The sequence below is a fragment of the Polypterus senegalus genome, chromosome 3 (genome assembly GCF_016835505.1).
Source record: "Polypterus senegalus isolate Bchr_013 chromosome 3, ASM1683550v1, whole genome shotgun sequence".
Taxonomy (NCBI): domain Eukaryota; kingdom Metazoa; phylum Chordata; class Cladistia; order Polypteriformes; family Polypteridae; genus Polypterus; species Polypterus senegalus.
This window is the reverse complement of record NC_053156.1, coordinates 254,025,370-254,049,776: the sequence shown is the minus strand read 5'-3', so window position 1 is coordinate 254,049,776 and position 24,407 is coordinate 254,025,370. Positions and strand designations below refer to the sequence as shown.

At 38.0% G+C, this 24,407-nt stretch overlaps 1 protein-coding gene across 1 annotated transcript in view; it reads left to right on the top strand.

Annotated features, from left to right (window-relative positions):
- nbas (NBAS subunit of NRZ tethering complex) overlaps nucleotides 1-24,407 on the top strand; it is a 418,366-nt gene that overhangs the window by 222,096 nt on the left and 171,863 nt on the right. Inside the window, exons 41-42 of the mRNA XM_039748931.1 lie at nucleotides 17,435-17,664; nucleotides 23,003-23,113. Of these exons, the coding sequence (XP_039604865.1) occupies nucleotides 17,435-17,664; nucleotides 23,003-23,113 (341 nt within the window). The remainder of the gene's footprint in view (nucleotides 1-17,434; nucleotides 17,665-23,002; nucleotides 23,114-24,407) is intronic.

Here is a 24,407-nt window from a genome sequence, read left to right as displayed (position 1 = left end):
CTCCAGTAATACACCAATCAGGGAAAGGACAACCATCTCTGCAGTAATCCACCAATCATGTCTATATGGTAGAGTGGCCAGACTGAAGCCACTCCTTAGTAAAAGCCACATGGCATCCCGCCTTGAGTTTGCCAAAAGGCACCTGAAGGACTCTCAGACAATGAAAATCAAAATTCTCTGGTCTAATGAGACAAAGATTGAACTCTTTGGTGTGAATGCCAGGCGTCACGTTTGGAGAAAACCAGGCACCGCTCATCACCAGGCCAATACCATCCCTACAGTGAAGCATGGTGGTGGCAGCATCACGCTGTGGGGATGTTTTTCAGTGGCAGGAACTGGGAGACTAGTCAGGATAAAGGGAAAGATGACAGCAGCAATGTACAGACACATCCTGGATGAAAACCTGCTCCAGAGCGCTCTTGACCTCAGACTGGGGTGATGGTTCATCTTTTAGCAGGACAACGACCCTAAGCACACAGCCAAGATATCAAAGGAGTGGCTTCAGGACAACTCTGTGAATGTCCTTGAGTGGCCAAGCCAGAGCCCAGACTTGAATCCGATTGAACATCTCTGGAGAGATCTTAAAATGGCTGTGCACCGACTCTTCCCATCCAACCTGATGGAGCTTGAGAGGTGCTGCATAGAGGAATGGGCGAAACGGGCCAAGGATAGGTGTGCCAAGCTTGTGGCATCATATTCAAAAAGACTTGAGGCTGTAATTGCTGCCAAAGGTGCATCGACAAAGTACACATGTGATTTCTCAGTTTTTTTATTTTTAACACTAGAATTACCAGAGCCTACGAAAAAACTCGTAAATCCATCCCACCTTCTTAAAATCGTTCACAGCTCTCCACCAGCGTCTTTTGTCATCTAAATGTGCTGATAAAAATCAGGCTGCAAAGCAGCCGGCTATTCCATCCCCCACTGACTTAGAACGTGCACAAACTTCTACCAGATCATGCCTTGATTGGATTTCTGGGAGTGAAGTGGAGTTTTAGAGTGGAAATAATAGATCGTTGTTTGGAACACACGCATTTCATGTCTGTTCCGTTTCTACAGTAATCTGTGTAAACACGTTGTTAAAACAGAAACGTTTTTTATATTCTAGTAGTAGATGATAAAATGTAGGCATAAACTATATAATGTATGAAGCCTGAAGTCCAAATATCAAAAGAAATATTTTCACAGAAGGTACAAATCTAACACAACAATTGCACTTTTATTCAAAAATATAACTGCAGAAACAAAAAGCCGCCTTAACATACGACTTTGACAATTGCTTATTATGACTTCCTCCGTGGCGTCAGCGTCCGACTAGGAATCAAAAGGTCGCGTGTTCGATCCTGCACCTCTCCGTTTTGAGAAGTAAACTGCTCTTAGTCTTACTATTTTAGAATAAAAACATACATTTGATTTCAGTCTGTAACAGCCAGTGTAATTTATGATACTTGTAAAGGTTAGTTTTTTTTTTTTTGTTTTTTTTTTTTTTGTCAGTTTTATTATCTCCTCCCAGCTCATGCCTTGATTGATTTTCTGGGAGTGATGTGGAGTGCATGTCCTCTGCACACTACTTGTGACTTTAGGCTTTAGGAAGTAAGTAAATAAATAAAGGTAAATCTTGTCATAAAATGATTCCTTCAAAACGTTGAATGTTATTTATTTGGCACGGACATGTCTGCATGCACTTTTTGTGGCATTACAAATGTATTTTTTGAGCATGTCCGTGCCAAATAATTAACGCTGTTCGTTTTCAAATAATATTGCATTTCTCTCTATGCTGTGGTTTCTATTACACACCTGAAAGAAAGATACAATATATGTGAAAATATCATCGCACAAATGCAATATTATTTGAAAACAAACAGCGTCCGATCAGCTGTAAAATAATGGCATTTCTAAATGTTTGCTTTTTTTCAGTCTGATTCTCTCAGTCAGACTGTATATTTGTCTCTTATTCAGTGCACACAAGAACATGCAGGTAGCCAGATGCCGTATGCTACAACATGCTGGCGATGATCAACGCACATTTTAAAAAAAGAAAGAGACAAATATATGTGATGTTTTGAAGAATTCATTTTATGACACAATTTACCTTTATTTATTTACTTACTTCCTAAAGCCTAAAGTCACAAGTAGTGTGCAGAGGGCATGCTCAAAACTGTGTGTAATGCCACGAAAAGTGCCTGCTGACACTTCAGTATGCAAGCAATGGTATGTGCATTCTTGCTCCGATGTAGAAGGGAGCTGAGTTTACCTCTGTTACAGCGCGTCTATGTGAAAACAGCAGTATCAGATGCGGGGGTGGGGTGTATTTGGGCTTGTGAACGCGGCCGAGATAATAAAACTGACTAAAAAAAAAAAAAAAAGCTAACCTTTACAAGTATCATAAATTACACTAGCTGTTAAAGACTGAAATCAAATGTATGTTTTTATTCCAAAATAGGAAGACTAAGAGCAGTTTACTTCTCAAAACGGAGTGGTGCAATATCGAACTCGCGACCTTTTGATTCCCAGTCGGCAGCTGAGTCAATTGCGCCATGGAGGAAGTCGTAATAATCTACTGTCAAATTCGCATGTTAAGGCGGCTTTTTGTTTCTGCAGTTATATTTTTGAATAAAAGCGCAATTGTTGTGTTAGATTTGTACCTCCTGTGAAAATATTTCTTTTGATATTTGGACTTCAGGCTTCATACATTATATAGTTTATGCCTACATTTTATCATCTACTACTAGAATATAAAAAACGTTTCTGTTTTAACAATGTGTTTACACAGATTACTGTAGAAACGGAACAGACATGAAATGCGTGTGTTCCAAACAACGATCTATTATTTCTACTCTAAAACTCCACTTCACTCCCAGAAAATCAATCAAGGCATGAGCTGGGAGAAGTTTGTGCACGTTCTGAGTCGGTGGGGGGATGGAATAGCTGGCTACTTGCAGCTTTTCTTTTATCAGCACTTTTAAATTAATAAAAGACGCTGGTGGAGAGGTGAGAACGGTTTTAAGCGATTTAAGGTGGGACGGATTTACGAGTTTTTTCGTAGGCTCTGGTAATTCTAGTGTTATTAATTTGCAAAATCCTCACGTAAACTTTGTTCACATTGTCATTATGGGGTGTTGTGTGTAGAATTCTGAGGAAAAAAATTTATTTAATCCATTTTGGAATAAGGCTGTAACATAACAAAATGTGGAAAAAGTGATGCGCTGTGAATACTTTCTGGATGCACTATACATTCATTGAACTCTGCAACCAGCTAAAGTTGTTTCCCAGTGCAATTTTCCAGCATGCCGGAGCTGAGTATGTTCGGTGACGTATATACATTGAATGCTTTAACCGGCTATAGTCGCTTTACAGAGCAATTTGCCAGCACGCCGGAGCTGATCAGTCAGTGCCGTATATTCATTAAGCACCCAGCTCATGACCACTGCCAGCCCCGGCAGAACTGCAGCACCACTGTCCCTGGGATTCAGCCGCTGCACTAGACTAGCCTGCAAGCATCAGCGCTGCTTATCTCTGTGTGCTTGTATGCAGCCAGTTCAAGCGCAGTTGGCTTGGTGATTTACTGAATTTCATCAATGGTGTCAGTTGCACCTTGTACATATAATAATAGGTTGTTGCAGTCGTTTTTTTAATAGTTTTTACAGTTCATTGGCAGTGTGTTAAATGATCAATGTTGCAGCAATTGTGATGGTCTTTGCATGAAAATAATGTGTTACATTAAAATCTCACATTTTCTTTGTGAATTGTGACATTTACTAAAAAAGTATTTGCTGTCCAGGGGTGCATTAACCCCCTAGTATGTGTCAGTGTAAGGGTTAATTACCTTCCATTGCTACAGAAGAGCTGTAAGTTGTTAACCCATTACTTGATCTCTGTAAAAGGCCTTTTTGTAAATCTTTGAAAATTACAAAATCTTTTTTAACCTTTGGTAGTTTACAGCTCACCTCTGTACCATTTCAGATTATTTCTGGACTTAAAATTGTTTAAATGTCAATTTAAAACTAGCGATACAGTGTTCTAAAACTTTTGAATGGTAGTATATATTTCAAACTAAAATCCTAGCCTTACAAAAGCCTGGTTGAAGTACACATTTTGGCTTGTAACTTTTTTGGTTTGTGTACTAGATTCTTTACCTGTGAGATTTAAAAACACATTTTTGTAGCCTTAATTTAAGGTGTTTGTTTAACATGTTTAATTCATTGCTTCAGTTGACAGAAAATGCTTGAGGCCATATACTGTTCAGTAGTTCTGATGACAGATGTTTGGACTGATCACATTAACTTCTTTTAAAAAAAATGCAGATGACTGAGCAAGAATGCACAGCATCCACCATCAGTCAACATCTGCTTTTCATTCTTGTATAACAGGTAAATCTGTTTCATATGAAGTGTTATTTGAAACTAATATGAGTGAAGATCTATAGACTGAATAGGTTAGTTGATATTCCTGATATGTGTGTCATTGTATTACAGTTTTAGTTGGTGTTTAATTAGTTACATATATGTCACAGTTTTAAAATGCATCCATCATTCCATGTTTAGCACACCTTTTCGTGTCACAACCTAATCCAAAAGCAAGAACATGGTTTAAAAAATATTTGCCCTATGCAAGGTACTTTTTTGTATGCATTTAAAAAAATCACACAAGGGCAATTTTTGCCTAACAATGATTTTTGTTGACAATGTAGCTTAGTTATTAAGGCATTTGAAAGTACGGCACTCTACACATATATGAACATTCATTTGAACTCATATTTTAGAAAAAAAAATCACACAAGCTAAACATGTTTTTTTTTTTTTTCAAAAGGGGTAAAGTTTTTATCCTGAGTTTAAGTTAGTGAAGTTAAAAATCCTGTACTAGTGTGAACAGTTTCTTCAGTATTACAAGACCCGCAGTTGAGTTCTAACCAATAACATCAAAAATATGGCCAGAGAAGGCAACTCAGAATGCAATGCAGTTAGGGCAGTCACGATCATGACATTTTAGTTGTATGAGTAATTGTTATACAAATAACAATGATTAATGATTTAATTGTCTTTTTTGTTCATTTAATGTCACATTTGTAGAATCTGCCTAAAAATAGTTTAACAAAACTCATACACCTTATGAAGAAGGAGAATCAATTATTGGCATTGAACATTGGAGCGTGTAAATAAAAATTGCATTTCATATATTTTTGCATATCTATCTTGTACTTTGATGATCTGCTGCATCATATTCAGCCCTTTGTTCATCATTCTGACACCACACAATCAGCCTCTCTTCAAAATTTACCACTTTGGAAAACCGAACATATGTGCCATGACGTGTCACTATGTCTGGCGTCATATTTACTACGAAGCGCTTGTGACTAGTGTGGATACATAAAGTCAAAAATTATTAAACAAAAGTCGTCGTCTTCTTCTTTTGACTGCTCCCGTTAGGGTTTACCACAACGGATCATCTTTGTCCATATCTTCCTGTCATCTACATCTTGCTCTGTCACACCCATCACCTGCATGTCCTCTCTCACCACATCCATAAACCCTCTCTTAGGCCTTCCTCTTTTCCTCCTGCCTGGCAGCTCTATCCTTAGTATCCGTTTCCCAATAAACTCTGCACATGTCCAAAACAACTCTCCTCTACAAAAAATTATTAAACAAACGTAATATTTATAAATGTTATCCTGCATGTGCCGAGGGGTGAATATAATCTGCCCAATTTAGAGTCAGAAGAAGCCAGTGATCATCGCAGCAGCATTCTGTGTAATATTTATAAAACACAAGAAAATGATCAAATGTAGCTGTGTTTCTGCTCAGTTTCATGAAGGTTCTTGGTTTTAGGACTTAATAACAAATGCTGGCCGGTGAAATTTGCAATTGTTCGCACAAAAGAAGAAACAGTAACACAAAAATGACATACTGTTTAAAATGCATTATATTTTATAATAAGTATCTAAGTAACATTTTGTTACATTTTTTCTAAGTAACAAGTAATGTAACCAAGTTATTTTTAAAAGTAATGTTCTCCCAACACTGGATGTTATTAAATGAGTGCCAGTCAAACATTACACGGTGGAAAATGACATGGACATAGTGATACAGATGAATGGAAATAACTGTAACCAGTCGTAGTGAGCTCAAATGATCACAATTATGCAATTATGTAATAATTATGACAGGCCTAGTGCCAGTTAGCAAATCATTGTATAAAGGGAACAAATACAAATGAACTTGCAACAAATATTGTCAGTTTTATGTAAATGAAAAGAAAAACTAGTTTACTTAATGTAGCCTTGTATGTATGTATTCTTTCTATGTAAGTATCTTGCTAATCATTTCATTGTAAATATGTAACTTAACAAAAGAACAAAAACTCAGAAGTAATCACATAAGGTTAGATATGTAAAACACGAGATGGTTATTCCCAGGTATGTGTAATATTTTATACTAGCCAACTCGCGGCGTAGCATACGCCGCATAATCAGGCCGCTTTTTAAATGATTTTTAAGCACAGAGGAAAAAAATAAACATTTGAAAAAAACGTAATTTAATAAACCACCAAGAAAAGTAACATTGCAACAGTGCACGCTACGAACCAACATACAATTGTCCGTGACTAAAAACCGGAGGAGTGTCGTCACGCTTTCTTCTTCCAAAGCGAAGGACGGGGTTGAACGGCGCTCGTTCAGTACGCACTGCCCGCTTATGTGCCCGCCCCTAACTCCCTACCTGAGTCGCTTTCGTCTGTGTACAGTCCACACGCACCTGTGAGTCACGTTGACTGTTAATTTTCCAAATACCGCCTCAGTCGTTTTCCACGTTGATTTTTCATTGTTCTTTGCGGTTCTGGCTGCTTTTTTTATATATTTAATCTACCAAGTCACCTGACCATGGGGGGGCTTTACAAAGGGCAGGGACGTAATCAGTACGAGCGTATGACCCGCACGTACTGGGAATTTCTTGTTCGTGGGGAACAATTGGAAGCCACGAATGGGGTTCAACGGCTTACCCACGCCGGGTAGACACACGTTGATCCATTTAGTGTATCGCGCTTGCAGTACCGGACATACAAGTGCATCACAGACCTGTTAATGCTCAATCTCACATGGCTGAAAGCCACTTGTCCCTCTAAGAATTCGGACGCCGACCGCTGTTGGGTCGTGTAACTATTTAGCAGGCGGGAGTCTCGTTCGCTGGAAATAACCAGCCAAATCGCTCCACCAACTAAGAACTGCCATGCACCACCACCCACAGAATCGAGAAAGAACTATCAATCTGTCAATCCTGTGCGCGTCCGGGCCGGGTGAGGTTTCCTGTGTTGAGTCAAATGAAGGGAAAGGCTCCACACCTGGTGGTGCCCTTCCGTCAATTCCTTTAAGTTTCAGCTTTGTAACCATACTCCACCCTGAACCCAAAGACTTTGGTTACCCGGTTGGCTGCCCAATTGCCTGGATCGCCTGTTGCGGGGCCTGCATTGGTGAAGCAGGTGAGACGGTAATGAAACAGAGGCACAGGGCTTATTGGTTTTTAGAGACTGCTTCCTTCATTGGGTTTTAACCAATGCACGGAACGAACCAACACACAATCGTCCGTTCGGCGCTCAGGGTGGAACGGGAGGAGAGGAGAAGGACATCCACTCCGCTCCCTCCGTCATGCTAGTCTGCTGGCTTCTCGTTCAGTATACACTGCCTGCTCATGTGCCCACCTCCAACTTGTCACTCGAGTCTTTGAACAGTCCAGATGCACCTGTGACTCACGTAGACTTTTCATTGCTCTGTGTGGTTTTGGCTGCCTTTCTATATATAATCCACCAAGACACCCGACCACAGTGGGAGGGGGGTGTGTACAAAGTGCAGGAGTATCTAAGAAGACGCATGTTTGTAGCGGATGTGAATTGCTGTATGTAGCGTGTAAAACAGTTTGCTATAGTGCACGCGCGTCGCAAGGTCGTAACCAAAACTCGTTTTTTAAAGACTGCTCACTTCATTGTGTTTTAACCTCAGTTGTAAAGGAACGTTTCAAGGATCGCATGGGATACCCCTCGCAAACAGTTTTACACGCCGCATATGGCGATTCACCTCCGCGAGAAACATGCCTCTATTAACAGTCAACGGGTCGGAGCTGCATGTGACCTCTACGACAGACGAATATAAATGACGCCGGTTTTTCTGTGTCGTCGCGTCCGAGTTGGTGGGCGTGGCTCTGTGAGTTGTCGTCATATCCAATGGTCTTGGAGTTGGTGGGCGTGGCTCCTTCCTGCGTGCGTCATAGGTGTCTCACTTGTCGGCGGCTTAGTGAATCCACGCCTTCCGCGTGCTTTCCATGGTTGTCTTGCCTTAGTGAATTATATATATAGACTAGCAGAATACCCGCGCTTCGCAGCGGTGAAGTAGTGTGTTAAAGAAGTTATGAAAAAGAAAAGCAAACATTTTAAAAATAACGTAAGATGATTGTTAATGTAATTGTTTTGTCATTGATATGAGTGTTGCTGGCATATATATATATATATATATATATATATATATATATACACACACACACAGACACATATATAAACATATATATACATATAAACATATATATAAATATATATATATAATATATATATATATATATACACTTCTATACACATATATATATACAGTTATATATATATACACATATACACACATACATATATATACATTATTTAAAACGGTTTTAGTGGGCGACAGAATCAAATAATAGACATGGACATGAATATTGTAAACTGAAGCTGTTTTAATTTCTGAAAAAAAGCCTTTAAACTGCATTTGAATTCAAAACAGAAACAAAAATATCATCCCTGGTTAAAATTGGGCAGACTTAAAAATAAAGTGGTAGTTTAAGTACTTTAAGTACATTTTCAGAATAGTATTGTCTTTAAATAATAATAACCAAAATTTCACCATAAAGTGCAGTTTTTCTTCTTAAAAACTAAGTCAGAAACATAAAAGGTAATTTGACCAGCTTACTCTTTAAACTCTGAGTAACATTAGCCAAAATTATTTTGTACATTAGGCTAAAACAGTGTGATCATTGAACATTTTGTAATTAGATGTATTTAGAATTACTAACGGTCACGGAAGTCCAATGATCCCCAGTAAGAGCCACAAAGTCCGCTTTCTGTAATGCATCTAATTTTGCTTGCTTTTCAGTGTGCACAAAACCATGCTTTTATCAAGGCTTCGGGAAGTCGAAATGATCAGTCGTAGGAACGCTTTATTCCGACTCTAACATTTTTGTAGCTGTGATGTGTGCATCAGTGTAATGGATGTACCAGGAAATCATGCATTGACAAAAGTTCCCGTTTGCTTGGAATTGAAAGTGTGATTAAATGCGTTATTTTTAACGCTGCTATGGAGTACATGCATCAAGCTTCTCAGCTGTGCTTGTGCTAAGAAAGGGAAAATTTTAAAAATAACGTAACATGATTCTGCGTTAACCTAATATTTTTCATACGTCCCAAACCAAGGAGATGCTAAGGTAAAATGAATCGGGTAGCGCGTACATAGTCAGTACACCCTCTCGAATCAACCTCAATGTCGGCGTTAGAGGCTTAAGACTCTACAATTAGCCACAGCGTGTGGCTTGTCTATGCTAAAGTATGTATTGTAGATCGGGGTATATATATACATTTATATATATACCGCGTATCGCAGTGGAGAAGTAGAAGTTATGAAAAAGAAAAGGGAACATTTTAAAAATAACGTAACATGATTGTCAATATACAGTAATTGTTTTGTGAGTGTTATTGAATGTTGCTGTCATCAAGGATTTGATTATCATTATTTCTTTCAATCAGGCTCGTATTTGTAGGATGTGTTCAAGTTACATTCCGTGTTTGTCAATCGCTGTAAAGATAAGAGGTTTCATTCATCGATTAGTTCCTTACTGCATCAATAAACAGCTCGTCTTCCTTTTATCTGTGATGTGACAAACTGCATGCACGGTTTTTTTTACACTGTCTTCCTTTAGCAGGACATTCACTTTTTCCACCGTGTGCTTTGTTTCCGCAGTAGCTGCACTTATGAATATGATTCTATGTATAAGACGCTTCATATTTTTTTGCTGCCTTCTCAATTGTGTAATTCGGTTTTTGTTCAGCACTCTTTGGAACTGTTGCTTTTGTCTGTGCACTGCCAGTTCACGTGAGCCGCTTGGTGTTCTTGCATCGAAGGTTCCCAGCTGTACTGGTGCCATCTCGTAATGTCAGCTAAGACCCGCACTTAAAACTTTCTCTCGCAGTTTCAATGAGTTTGTGCCAAACACCACCCTGACCATCTCATCTTCCTCTGCATAAGCACAGTCCTTCACACGTGAATATTTACCGGCAGTGTTTGTATTGGATTGCCGCTGATGGACGGCCTTATATGGGCAGGCACTAAATTACAAACGCTAGTGGCAGCCTGTCTATGAACTTAATTTAATATAAACTTACGGTTCACGCCGTGCTTTGTTTCCGCAGTAGCTGTACTTATGAATATGCTTGTATGCATAATTTGCTTCATAATGTTTTTCTGCCTTCTCAATTGTGAAATGGCGTTTTGTGCTGATCGCTGTTTGGAGTTCTTCCTTGTGCTCTACGTACTTACGTAGGAGGCGTGATGAAGTCACACGAAACTCCCCCCGCGGCCATCTCCAACTCAAAACTCCATTACATTATATGGGGAAAAATAGCTTCCAGTTATGACCCTTATGCGTAGATTTTCGAAATGAAACCTGCCCAACTTTTGTAAGTAAGCTGTAAGGAATAAGCCTGCCAAATTTCAGCCTTCTACCTACACGGGAAGTTGGAGAATTAGTGATGAGTCAGTGAGTCAGTGAGTGAGTGAGTGAGGGCTTTGCCTTTTATTAGTATAGATTTGATTTAAACATGGTCACATTATTTTAATGAGAATTTCAGCAGGGATTATTGGAAATTAGAGGTCACCACCTCTGACGTTTGATGTCCCATCGGCATACACAACACTACAATGGCAAGAAGAAATACAACAAAACATAGTATCAGTATTAAATGCTGTGGTCTATGGCTGGCTTGTCATCACGGCCAATACCCCCAGGCCGCCAGATGGAGCTCTCCCTACAGCATGGAGGTGCCCCAGATACCAGCAGGGAATCATGGACTATGGAGTTTTCCCCTACAAACCTGCTGGATACCCCAGGGGCCAACAGAGGATGTTGCAGGGAGGACCAGAGAGTCATATGTGCCCTATAACCCGGAAGTGCGTCATAGACAAAGCGACAGCAGAAGTGACGTACTTCCGGTGCGAAGAAGGACTTTTTATCTGACCCGGAAGTGATAAGGAATCATGGACTGAAGGATTGGAACACTTCCGGGTCAGGGACTATAGAAGGATTGTGGGAGCTCCCAGACGGAGAGCTGAGCTTGGTGGAAGGGTGGCAATGCGTCTGGGAGTGTGGAGGATTGATTTATTGTATTTGTGATTAATTTAATGAGCATTGTGGATAGGAGGGTGCTTTGTGCACTGTGCTGTATTAATAAACTTAGCATTTGGACTTTTATCTGGTGTCTGACGACTTGGACAAGGGTTCAAGGGAGCGATAGCGCTCCCTATCTGTCACAATGCTTATGAAAAAACATCACATTCAATAATGAAAAGTGCAGTTATGAAGAACTGGTTATTGCACCACATCACAGAAAACAATAACTATGTGTTTACATCTCTCCTGTTTTCCTTATTATTCTGAAATAATTTTTTACACAGATTGAGGCTTTTTTAAGTGAATAAATACATGTTTATATTAACGTATTACAGTTTATATGAAAACATGGCATAATTTCCAACTGTATACCTATTACATGAAATTAGAGCCATTGATATAGCAATGTTTGTCATCAACTGTAATGAAATATAATTTTCACTGTCAGCCACAGATGATGTTGAAAGTAACTGTATTTGTCTTAAATTAATAGCATTGGGTTACTTATTCAGAAGTTATTTACAATAAAGTAATTCAAAATACACACATATTGGCATGGCTTTGCCAATTTTGACATGAGGCCAAACCTATACAGACATTTTAAAATAACGTGACATTAATAATTCACTGAGACATAACTAAAGATTGTAGGACAAAACTGTGTTGTCGATACGCCCACATTGAAAGCAACTTGTCTCCTTTTATGTCAAGTATTCACAATTTATACTTGGGCAGAATACCTGTAAAACTCTCTTCTCAGAAGCATAGTTACTGACCTACTTTTTCTATCATGGACATTTGCTTTTGGGAAAAGGGTGGAAATGTAAATTATGGACGCCTATAAAAGTGAAGAACAGGCTCACCTCCATGTTAAAATTTGATTGGCAACCAAATATCAGCTGTGATATTTTGCAGGGATGAAGATAGAGTATGTAATCTATACTAATAAAAGGCAAAGCCCTCACTCACTCACTCACTCATCACTAATTCTCCAACTTCCCGTGTAGGTAGAAGGCTGAAATTTGGCAGGCTTATTCCTTACAACTTACTTACAAAGTTTAAGCAGGTTTCATTTTGAAATTCTCCACATCCGCCATGTTGAACTTTCTTATTTACGGCCCCATCTTCACGAAATTTGGTAGGCGGCTTCCCTGCGCTAACCAAAACCGATGTACATACTACTTTCGATGGTATGACGCCACTGTCGGCCGCCATATTGAACTTTCCAACGTCACTAATTCTCCAACTTCCGTTGTAGGTAGAAGGCTGACCCCATCTTCACGAAATTTAGTAGGCGGCTTCCCTGCGCTAACCGAAACCGATGTACGTACTTATTTCAGTGGTATGATGCAGTCTTTGTTACTTATGGGCCCATTTTCAAGAAATTTGGTACGCGGGTTCCCAACGCTAATTGAATCCTACTTACGTGCATATATATGTCTATAGGCTGTCACCGTATGAGGCGGCATTGGGTCCCCCATCCCAACGCCTCCCACGTTGTTGGCTGCCTGCCTATATAAGGCCGTCCGTCACTCCGGTCTCTACATTCCCTTCCTTGCTTCGCCATGGGATTCATGTCTCCCTGCTGATAACTACAGCCTTTTTATTTAATCCACGGCTTCTCCGCTGTTTTATTGTTCGTTTGTTACGATTATAGTTATTATTTAGGTGTTTTAGACTTACTTTACATTATTCAGGTACCCATTTCCTTTATCATTCCAACCGTACCCCCATTAACAAGTCTATTGAGGTGATCACCATTGATCAAAGAACTGTCACTTACCGAGTGGTTTCCAAGCCCGGAGATGGCACCTACCTTTTCCATTCTCTGTGTTACATATTGCACGGCCATATCAGGCTCACTCTTGATATCCGGAGGAACATTGTGTCTTATGTATTGAATGACTGGGACAGGTTCAAGGTGTGGACTGATGATGGTACAGGAGATAATTATACTACACAGGAGCACTATAAGAGTGAAAGCCCTTCACCTATGGTTCTGCATGTGAGTTGATGGCTGCCGCTGAATTGTTTGGTTGTCACTTTCAAGTGTACCGAAATGGCCAAATATTTTACACCTTTCAACAACTGCCAGTGCCTCTTAAACATCTTAGACTCACAGGTGATGATTTCAGTAGTGGACACTTTGATGTTTATGAATGTTTAAACTCTCAAAAGCTGGATGTGAAGTTATCGATGAAACCGGTTGTATGCTTACAACGCTTGACAGTTGCCGAATGTCACTTCAACACAAGTCCTGCAAATACTGTCGTAATTGAAACAAACCATGAAACTCAAACCGATTATGACAGCAGCAATCCAAGCTGTGAGATTTGAGACAAGATTACTTTTCACATGGCCAACTGTACGTTGCATGCTCAAGAATAAGCACAGCTTGGTCATATTACAACTGGAGGGCTGAACTGACAATGTGGTATACAAAGAGATCCTCAACAAATAATTATTGGTATATTTTCCCACAGTTTAAAAAGGTTTAATTTTCTTCTTAATAAAAATTTTAAGGCAGTACTTCGCCGCTGCAAAGTGCGGGTATTTTGCTAGTTGAATGAATATATGCTTATCAATTATGAATATATACAGTACTAGTGGAACACATGGCTGTCTAATCTTCAAATAATATGGATCTGAAAGGGATGGAGTCAAGCAATATAATGGTAAGCTTAAAAAAATAAGAATTTTGAACACATAGGAGACTATGTTTTAGGAGATTATCGGTAGAGGCTGTTATGCCCATGATAAGGAGGTGGTGATACTGTGTATGTGTTTTTCCATTTTTTAAATAAAGGGGAATGGAAAATGTAGTCAGAAGTGGTGAAGTATGCAAGTCCAAAATGAAAGTGTGGTACTGAAATAAAGAAAAAATGTATTGAAAACTTAAAGATGAGCTATTTGAAGAAAGTGACGAAATATTAAACCAAATTCCTGAAGTGCTATGTGATTTAACAGCATTGGTCTTGTATAAAAAATGTGAGGGTGTAAAAGTAAAAAGGGAGCTAAAGTTGTGGAAGGTGTATGATGTTTGTCTGTAGTAGTAGTTTGTAGTCTTTTTTGAACTGTCTTCTACTTGTAAATGCTTCGATGTGTGAATTGACGAAAACTTCCACAGTATGAAGAGCCCCAGAGATGGTGGAGTATATGGTGGGGAAGATATTGCAACAGAACTCTATATTATAGGACATCACCTATAGCAGTAGCTGGTAATTTTATAAATATGATTTAAAGCTGATTTATTCAGAGTTTAAAAAAAATGGTACATCAAAGCATAAAATTGCTACTGAGTTATACAATGGATTTGAATAAATGTCTACAAACCAAAAAGTAAAAGTCTGTAATTACTTTTACTCACTGACAAGTACAGTTTTCTGTTGGTCTATTTCTAGCATATTCTAAAAAGCAGCAGCCCTAATGAGCTATAGATAAAATAGGGGTTTATCTTCTATCACAGTGTCACATGAGTGATGGCAGCCGGATTGTGTAACACAGATCTTTATAAGGCGAGATCTTTATAAGGGTCTGTAGTTGGCGAAGATGGTTTCATCAACCTGCAGCATTATCACTTGGCCGTGCTTGACTTGTCAGGTATGCAGGATGATGTACAGTATACCCCCACAAAGTCGCGGTTCAGAGTTTGCGGCCTCAGTCATTTGCTGATTTTTCCTTAGAACGTAACTAATAATTGTTAGCGGAAACCGCAAATATTCATCGCAATTTTTATTGCTTTTTTTGTGGCAATACTGTAATGTAGAGAGAACAGGAAGCAGCTGTAGAGAAAAAACGACTAGGGATGGTGAAAGTAGCCAATAAAATTTGAAACTGCAACTCCTAGCAAGTCCGTGCAGTGGCTCTGATTGGTCTTCTGCTTAGGGTGCTGGGGCTGTTGAGGTCAAAGGATGTCAGTGCGGCTTTTAAAAAGGGGGCTGGTGACCAAAAGCAAAAAAAAAAAAAAAAATTTTTGTAATTTGTGTTTCAAGTTCCTGTCTGTCTGCCTTCTATTGGGTTACCTGTACTGATTCATTTTGTTCTGGATTGTTTCGTGCATCTGGATTGTCTACCTGTGTACATGAGGACTGTAAGTGGATTCATGACCATCCTGCAAAGAAAGGAGCGGTCCTGAACCTTTCCACCCGTCTTCACCATTTCAGGAACTACTGGTAGGACTATCTGTACATTCCCATTCAACGTGCGGATCTCTGGACTATCTATTTTCATCATTACATTTCATCTGTTGCCGTTTTTCATGAGCTTTTTCATGATTTACTGTGTATGTTTTGTTTTGCTTTGTTGTATCTAATGTGTAATTGCCGTAAGGGGAACAGGGGTGGTATCGTTATCTTATTTCATTTGTTTTCATTGCATTCTTTATTTTCTGTTAGATTACTGGTTTGCTTTGTTTTTGTCCCTGTTTGTGAGTGCGCGCTTCGGGTCAAGGATAAAATCTCCACCATAAAAATAAATAAATCACCATCTTCTCAATTGTGGCTTCTCCCGCTATGCTTACTTAAAAGCCTGAACCATACTGGTCCTTTTTGGCTGATTGTTTTGTTTTCCTCTTCTCCCCCAGACAGAAGTTGTGCTCCCCTATAATGTTTGTCTATTGTTTAATCGATGACTAACTGCATGCTGAGCACCTTTTACTTCTGAAAGAGACCTGTTTGTTTAAAGTGCTTGTGTGCAATTCTGTGACCCAAGCTGCACTCAGACTAGCCTGCCAGCGTTAGCGCTTTATCTCTGTGCGCTTACTTGCAGCCAGTTTAAGCACAGTTGGCTCAGTGATTTACATCCATGGCATCAGTTGCACTTTGTATATATTGTTCCAGTAGTTTTTAAAATAGTTTTTACAGTTCATTAGCAGTGTGTAAAATGCTCTTTGCATGAAGAAAAATGTTTTTACTTTAAAATTTCACTTTTTCTTTGTTAATTGTGAAGTTTACTTAAAGTGCAGCAAAAAAGTATTTGGCGTCCAGGGATGCATTAACCCCCAAGTATGTGGCTGTTTAACGGTTAAAGCCCCAAGATGCGGCCGAAACGAGTTGCACCGTCTAAGGCTTTTGGCAATGAAAATGCGCTTGCATGAATTACAGTACATATGGCGGTAACATCAGTATTTTACATTCTAGCACTGCGGGAGACATACCAGTACAGTATACAGGTTTACCTTTACACTCTTTATTTTTAGATAATGTATTAAACTGAGTCTGAAACTAAGTTAAAGTGTTTTGGGTGAATATTTAGGGTTTAAACTTTAAAAATAGGCATTTTTTTAACCACATCCAAAATTCGCATTTTTTCACAATACGCGGGTGCTCTAGGAACATAACCCCCGGGAAGTTTGGGGGTGTACTGTACACTGCTGGTGCAGCCTTAGTGCTATGTAGGTGTGTGTATGTTATGTTGAAGCCTTATATAGCAACCAATGTGGGCCTCAAATGCAATTGAGGGACCATGTTTCTGTTAGAGCAGCTGTGTGTTCAGTAGGTTGTACTTATCGTGTCAGGTTTGTGTGATGTAGTAAGCTGGGGTGTATGTGGTTTGACTTCCTGCACACTTCTATATCTCTGGCAGCCATGTAATGGACCTGAATACCAATTCATGTTATACCAGCGGTGTCACTGGTTGGCCGTACTTACTGTGAGTAGTACAGCCTAGTCTGTGCCAGCCATGAGAGGAACTTAAAGCCCAATTTTGGTCACACCATCCCACAATCATCAAAAACCAGGGGCCTCGTGTGTCATGGCATAAAGCCATTAATTGAGACCATGGTCAAATTTCAAAGGCCAAAGGTGCCCAGGTTTTTGCATGTATGAGATTTCAGAATCTCAGCTTTGCATTAGGCTAATCAATGTCAATGTTTGTTTTTTGAATTTTTTTTTCAAAGTGGACATGGAGCATTAACCTGATCTGTGCTAAATTTTGTTTTAAATTAAACACATCATACATGATTTAGTGTTTATTTTGTTTCATTGTAGGCTGATCCGAAGGAACTTATAAACCTGGTTACAAAACATGTAACTGAATATGCTGAAGCCAATTGGCCTGAGGAACTTAAAAAAATAATTCTACAGCTTCATTTATACAATGAGAAACTGACAGACTTTACTCAAGCACAGATTCTACAGGGTCTTGGCAGAGGAGTGGACGTACAGAGATTTTCTGAGGACATCCAGTATAAAAAAGAAACCATACTAGGTTTGGCAGAGTATGTACTACTACAGTTTTTGCTACTTTACTGTCGTTCATTCTTGGTGTGGAAAATAATGTATATGACACAATATTATTACTTTGTTAAAGACAATGGAAAATAAGTTGATTGAAATAATAAACTCAAATATAGTTGAGTTTTTTGAACTTCTCTAACTCCATCTTAATAATGCACCATTAAATAAATATCTCTCTATTATAAAAGAAAATCCTGCGACAAGACGTGATCTTGAAGAGAGACAGAGAGACACTTCAGAGAGGCAGAGACACTTTCACTTTCTGCAACACAGTCAAGGCACGTCATACTGACATCCATTGGAAGCAGAAAGAGAAGGCATGTTCCCGTGAGATAGTGATTTGTCAAACAAGATCATGGTCATATAACCTCTCAGTTGTCGCCCCGCCCTACTTGCAACCATTTTCTAACAAGATCACAGTCATCTAAAAAGCGAAGAAGTAAGAGCAGCTCTAAAACAATTGATAAGTTGAAGATGACACAACCACGACTAAGCGAAGAAGAAAGAGCAGTACGTTGAAAAAAGACCCAAACTGAAGAGAAAAGAATGCTCAACAAAATGCAAAAAAGAACAATAATAACCTGACTATGTGAAGAAGAAAGAGAAGCTCATAGAAAATTAATAAGTTAAACATCACACGGCAAAGAAGAAAGAGCAATGTGTCGAAAAGAGACCCAGAATTGTTAGAGAGAAAAGAATGCACAAAAAAGGAATTACTCAGTGAAATAACGGAACAGCAAACACTGATCGAATATATTGGCATAGGTGATATGTCAGAAGTATATTATTGTAAGGCTTTAAAGTTTAAGTTGGAGACTTGTAGATCGGCGAATTTGTGTTGCCATCAGTGAAAAGTACTGCTACTTCCCAATGAAGAGGTGTTTCCACGAGAATTAAAAGATTTGTTGTTTGTTAAAAGTGAAATCCACAAACACTACAGGCAAAATATACATGTCTACAATAATCTTTTCGCGTCATTCAATGCACAAAACGTTGATTTACACAATAATGGACCGTACACTATGAGAATCTGTGGTCCCGCAACAATTAAAGTTACGACAAGTTTAATTCCAAAAAAAAACACAATTTGGTCAGGTTTATATTTATGATAACGGAGAAGCGGTGCAACATCTAATCAAAAGAGTTAATGATCTGATCTGTTTATCTAGAGAACACGGACAAAGAAATTGTCTTGGATTTCTATTTGAATCTGAAAGATCACAGTTGTATTTATAATAAACCAACATGTGATGAATTGTCAGCGATAGTAATTTCAAAAGAAGGAGATGCAGTATCAAAGACAGAGTAGATATTTGTGTATATCCAAAGGCAAAGTACGATTCAACATTTCTGTCAAATACATCGCCATATTCAGATCCTTTACTCTTTCCTTTGCTTTTCCCAGAAAGCAAAAACAGAATGGTTGTACAATATGAAACAAATACATTCAGAAAAACGTATAATTCCCACACAATATTTCGGATCCAAATTAGCAATACGTTCCCATGTATGTAACCCACGTCTATCATCTCAATGCCTGTCGCAATATTACATTATTAATGCGTATCTAAAAGTCAAAGCTAATCGTCTCTTCTTTATTAAATCGAATCAAGCTAAACTTAGAATGGAACATATTCAAGGGCTCATTGATCACGTTTAAAATTGGTAAAGCAGTAATATTACCTTCATCATATCAAGGTAGTCCAAGAGCATTGCAACAGTTACTGTATATCATGATGCAATGGCAATATCCCGTTCAATCGTTTGGCCAGATTTATTTATTACAATGATGTGCAATCCACAATGGCCAGAAATCCGCAGATTCTTGAGAACAGTGACACCGACTACATCAGCTCTGGATGTTCCCACTTTTGTAAGTGGATTATTTTATCAGAAAGTCTTATTTTTATTGAACTCGAAACGGTGTTCAGGCAAATCAGAGCATACATTTACACCATCGAATTTCAAAAATGGGATTTGCCTCACATGCAATTATTGGTTACTTTGCAAAATAAATTATTAACTGCTGATGATGTAGATCAATTTGTCAGTGCTGAGATTACAAAAAGAGAAACCTATCGTGAATTATGGTACAAACTCATTAAGCACATGTCTCACAGACCAAGTTTAAAAGATTCAGTATGTTAGAACTCAAAAGAACAAAAGTGTTTAAAGAACTTTGTACGAAAGTTTTTAAATAAAAAGTGAACATAATGCATATGTAACAATTACCATGAAAACACAATAAATAAATCCTATTTCTCCTGGACCAAACGGAGGGTTTGCGAGCGAAGTGAGCAGGGGTCGAAGCCCCCTAGTAGTTAATATTATTAATTATATTTCTGATCAACCTAATTAGCACACACTCCTACACAGTTTAATGCAGGTCCTTTTTATATTTGTCCTTTGCTACAGTAATTTTGTGCCTGTGATAGTACATGTGCTTACTATTTCACCAAAATTTTACAATGCTGCATATAAGATCAGGAAAAGAAGCAGCATCACTTTTGTATTATAAAAAGTAGTCTCCTTTCTCCATTCCTCTGTCCTCATCTCACACTTTTTTTACATTTGAAAATTTGCAACTGCCAAAGCCCAGGGGTCTAAATACTTAGGCAGCATGATTTGCTCTCCATGCAACTTCTATACACTTTTGTAAAGCATTTTTGTTCTAAATCTTTTGTTATGTGTTTTATTTACGATGTATCGGTTAACCTGTGTTGTATATATTTCACCATTACTTTTACTCTTTTCTTAATGTTTCATTTTATTATGTAAAATTTATATTCTATCTTTCTGTATACATTTGCAGTCATAAGCATATCTGAGTTTATAAGAGATTGCTGTAAATTCACACAGGAACGGCACAAAAAAATTATGCGTCAAATGCCATGAACTGTGATCATTAGCACTAGAATCCCTGAAGCCTGTGAAAATTTTCGTTGTCTCTGCCCACCTTAATTTTCCTGAAATACACGAGGAACCTCCAATGTCCATATTACAAACATCTTTGTTTTGCAGATGTGTCAATTAGTGGCACTCAGCCTGCACGCACCCATCCCCAACTCTGCCAACTGCATGCCCTGCCTGATATAGTTACCCTCTGTATTTATCTTCCCCAGCCAGAATTCTACCTAACAGCTCACAGAAACATCATTTGAACAATTTCTTTTTATTCAGTTTTGTTCTTGGAGGTACCTTGTTTCAGAATAGAAGACATCAAGAATATAAGCTGGTACAAAATAAAGACATTCACATGCATTTGTGTTTTTGCATGGTTCATTTTCAACCAGTTATATTTGATATAATAAACAAATACTTTTATCTGAGTCTGTAGCAGTCTGTAAATTTATTTAACACTAGAATTACCAGAGCCTACGAGAAAACTTGTAAATCTGGCCCACCTTAAATCCGTTCGAACCTCTCCGCCAGCGTCTTTTGTCCTGTAAATTTGTCGATAACAGCAAGCAGCCTGCTATCCAATCCCCCCGCCCACTGCCGCAGTTCAATTCACAAAGAAGTTTGTCAGTGCTCAGTGTTTATCTTCGAGTGAAGTACTGGAGCTTTATAGGGTAAAACAGTACATCGTCATTTGGAATACATACATTTCATGTGTGTTCAGTGTTATCAACAATCTCTGTAAAAACGTTGTTAACACAGAAACATTTTTCATGTTTTAGTAATAATTGACAAAATGTAGACATGAAATGTATAATGTGTGAAGCCTGAAATACAAATATGAAATAAACACTTCCACAAAAGGTAGAAGTATATCAAAACAAGTGCACTTTTATTGAAGAATTTAACTGAAGAAAAAAGAAAGCAGGTTATGGTAGGCGGTTGATACAACAGCTTACGTGGTATAATGCTAAGAACTGCTGCCTTCCAATCAAGAGCTTCTGGGATGGATGCTGACAGCTTCTCAAGTTTACCATTTTCAGTAGAGAGCTGCTCTTATTGTTAATATTATACAATAAAAACATACATTTTATTTACATCTGTAACAGCCGCTGTAAATGTATAGTACTTGTCAAAGTCAGCGTCTTTTTTTTTTTTTTTAGTTTTATTCTCTCACTCACATTCACACACCGACAACACCTCCCTAAAACCCCCGACAGAACTGATTCATCCACGTTTATGTGTCAGCTTTTATCCCACTACCTCTGAGAATTCCCTGTAAATCGGGGGTTGGGGGGAATGTCACCAGGTTGAGCATGTTGTAGAGCACAGCAACCACCCACCTGCATGTTCCTGCTCATAGTGAATAAGCATGTGCCTTCTGGTCCATGATATCAATACCATACTTTTTTTTAATAAAAAAAAAAGAAGAAGAAGCAAAATGCACATGAAACACATGTTTCGAGTCCATTCTTACTTTCGTTCTTGGCACATTTGTTATGTATAAATTTTATATCGTGCTAAGTTAATTATAACAGCACTGATTAATAATTTGTCTTTTTAGCACTGACACAAGTCCCATAAATTTACAGAGACTAAGATTAAATGTGTGTTTTTATTATTATACTGTATAATAATAGCTCACTATTCAAAGAGATAAATGTAGAAAGGACCCGGGATTCTAATCCTTTACCCTCCGACTACAAAGCAGCAGTTTATTTACTGTGCCACCTGCATATCTGGTTAATATGGTTGAAAATGAAACACACAAACAAACATGCGTTCAGCTCTGTTTATTTTGTACGACTGATATTTGGCCTTCAGTTTTTACACATTGACAGCAACATGTAAATTGAACAGTTTCTTTTTCTTCAGTTTGAATAAAAGCATACTTGTTAAATTATACCTTTTGTGAAAGTGTTTATTTGATATTTGGACTTCAGTCTTCACACATTCTTCGCTATATGTCAACATTATGTTATTACTATAACATATGAAAAAAATTTACACAGATTGTTGTAGATACAGAACACATGTGAAATGTATGTATTTCAAATAATGATAAAGTGTATCATTTGCCTATACAATTCCCTACAACTAATTGCCAGATAAAAATATCAACACAGACGAGCTGTGAGAATTTTGCTCTGTGATGACTTCAGCCATCTGATGGAGGGTGGTTGAGTGCAGGCTGCATGATGCTAATTGACACATTGGCTAAAGAAAAGCACTTCTGGAGGGCAATTGATGCAGTAATATGGAGCTCCGAAGAAAATTAAGGTGATCCAGGAAAACAAAACATCTCACAGTCTTCAGGGATTCTAGTGTTAACTCGCTCTTCCAAACTAGATTTAAAATATTTTTCCCATTAAACAGGCATGAAATTCAGATATGTTGGTTATGCTTTTTTATGTTTTCTAGGACCTTGGATGAAAGTGTGTACAAGATTTCTATATCACTAGCTCAGCGATACTGTGTTCCTCTTTGGGAGGTGTACATGACACATTTGGAATTTCTTTTTACTGATAGTGGGTAAGTATTCTTGGTTATCACGTATTTTGTTTCCCAACCAAAACATCTGTTATGGTAAAGTATTTTTTTCTGTCCTTTTTGCTTAAAGAAATAATTGTTTCTACATCTTGGTGTTGTCTGTCATTAAATTTTAACTATTTGGTAACAGTTTCTCATTTATTTTTTGTTGTTTCATAAGGAAATTAAGTTATCACAAAGTTGAAACAAAGTGGAAGTAAGGCTTTTCAGAGTGTGAAATTGGTGACAGATGATGAGGAAGAATGCTCTTTACATGCTCTTCAATAGCCTGTTATTCACAGAAATGTGATTTGTAAAATGCCATGTAAACCCTTATTCTGATTAGAGAAATCTGATTATTGGTCTCTGAGAAACCTGGTTAACAGATATAGATTCCTCCACAAATAATAAAATTATGTAGCCATGTCAACCCATAACTGGGTTACTGTTAAGGATTTCTTTTGTCTACGCCTGTCCATTGCACTCTGTCAGCCTGCACATGTATTTATTTTGCACATTTATTTTGCTGCAAGAAATCTGGTAACAGAAACCTGTAAATACAGTGTCAATTTATTTAATCATATCTAATTAAACACAAGAGAATTGTCATGTTTATTTCAGAATTCATGGTGGCCGATAATGACATTTAACTCTTTTGTTTTTGTGCTAGTTGCATGACATTTGAGAATTTTGCTAAAGGAAAAGGCCAGAAGATTACTTGCACATGTAAATATGAATTATTAAGAAATCAGGTTTCTGCCTTAACTGAGTTATTCACCTTAACCCAGATTATATGTGTGCATGTAAAATTGTGCACAACCTTTGAGTTACAACCCCCACCAAACTGTAAAAATATATAGTAAGAACAGTGATATATTATGCAGGAAATTATTTTAAAGGATATTGACACAGATACAAAGAGGAACAGAAATAAATAGGGTAACTTTCTTGTAACTAAATTTGTCAAAGGATCAATTTTTATACAGGCAGTCCCTGGGTTACATATGAGATAGGGACTGTAGGTTTGTTCTTAAGTTGAATTTGTATGTAAATCAGAACAGGTACTTTATTTAAATAAATGCTATTGTTGAATGCTAGAGTTTCACCTCTCTCTGACCTTTTTATTATTTCTACTTTATTTTCCATGGTGATGGTTTTTCTCTTCTTTATGTATCACCAGCAATTGCATCAGATTTGTGTTTCAGAGACATTGCTGAAGGGTGAAGACAAAAGGTTAAGATGAGCTCTTTTACACAACACTGTTCACACTATCACAGAAGGAAGGCACCCCTCATCA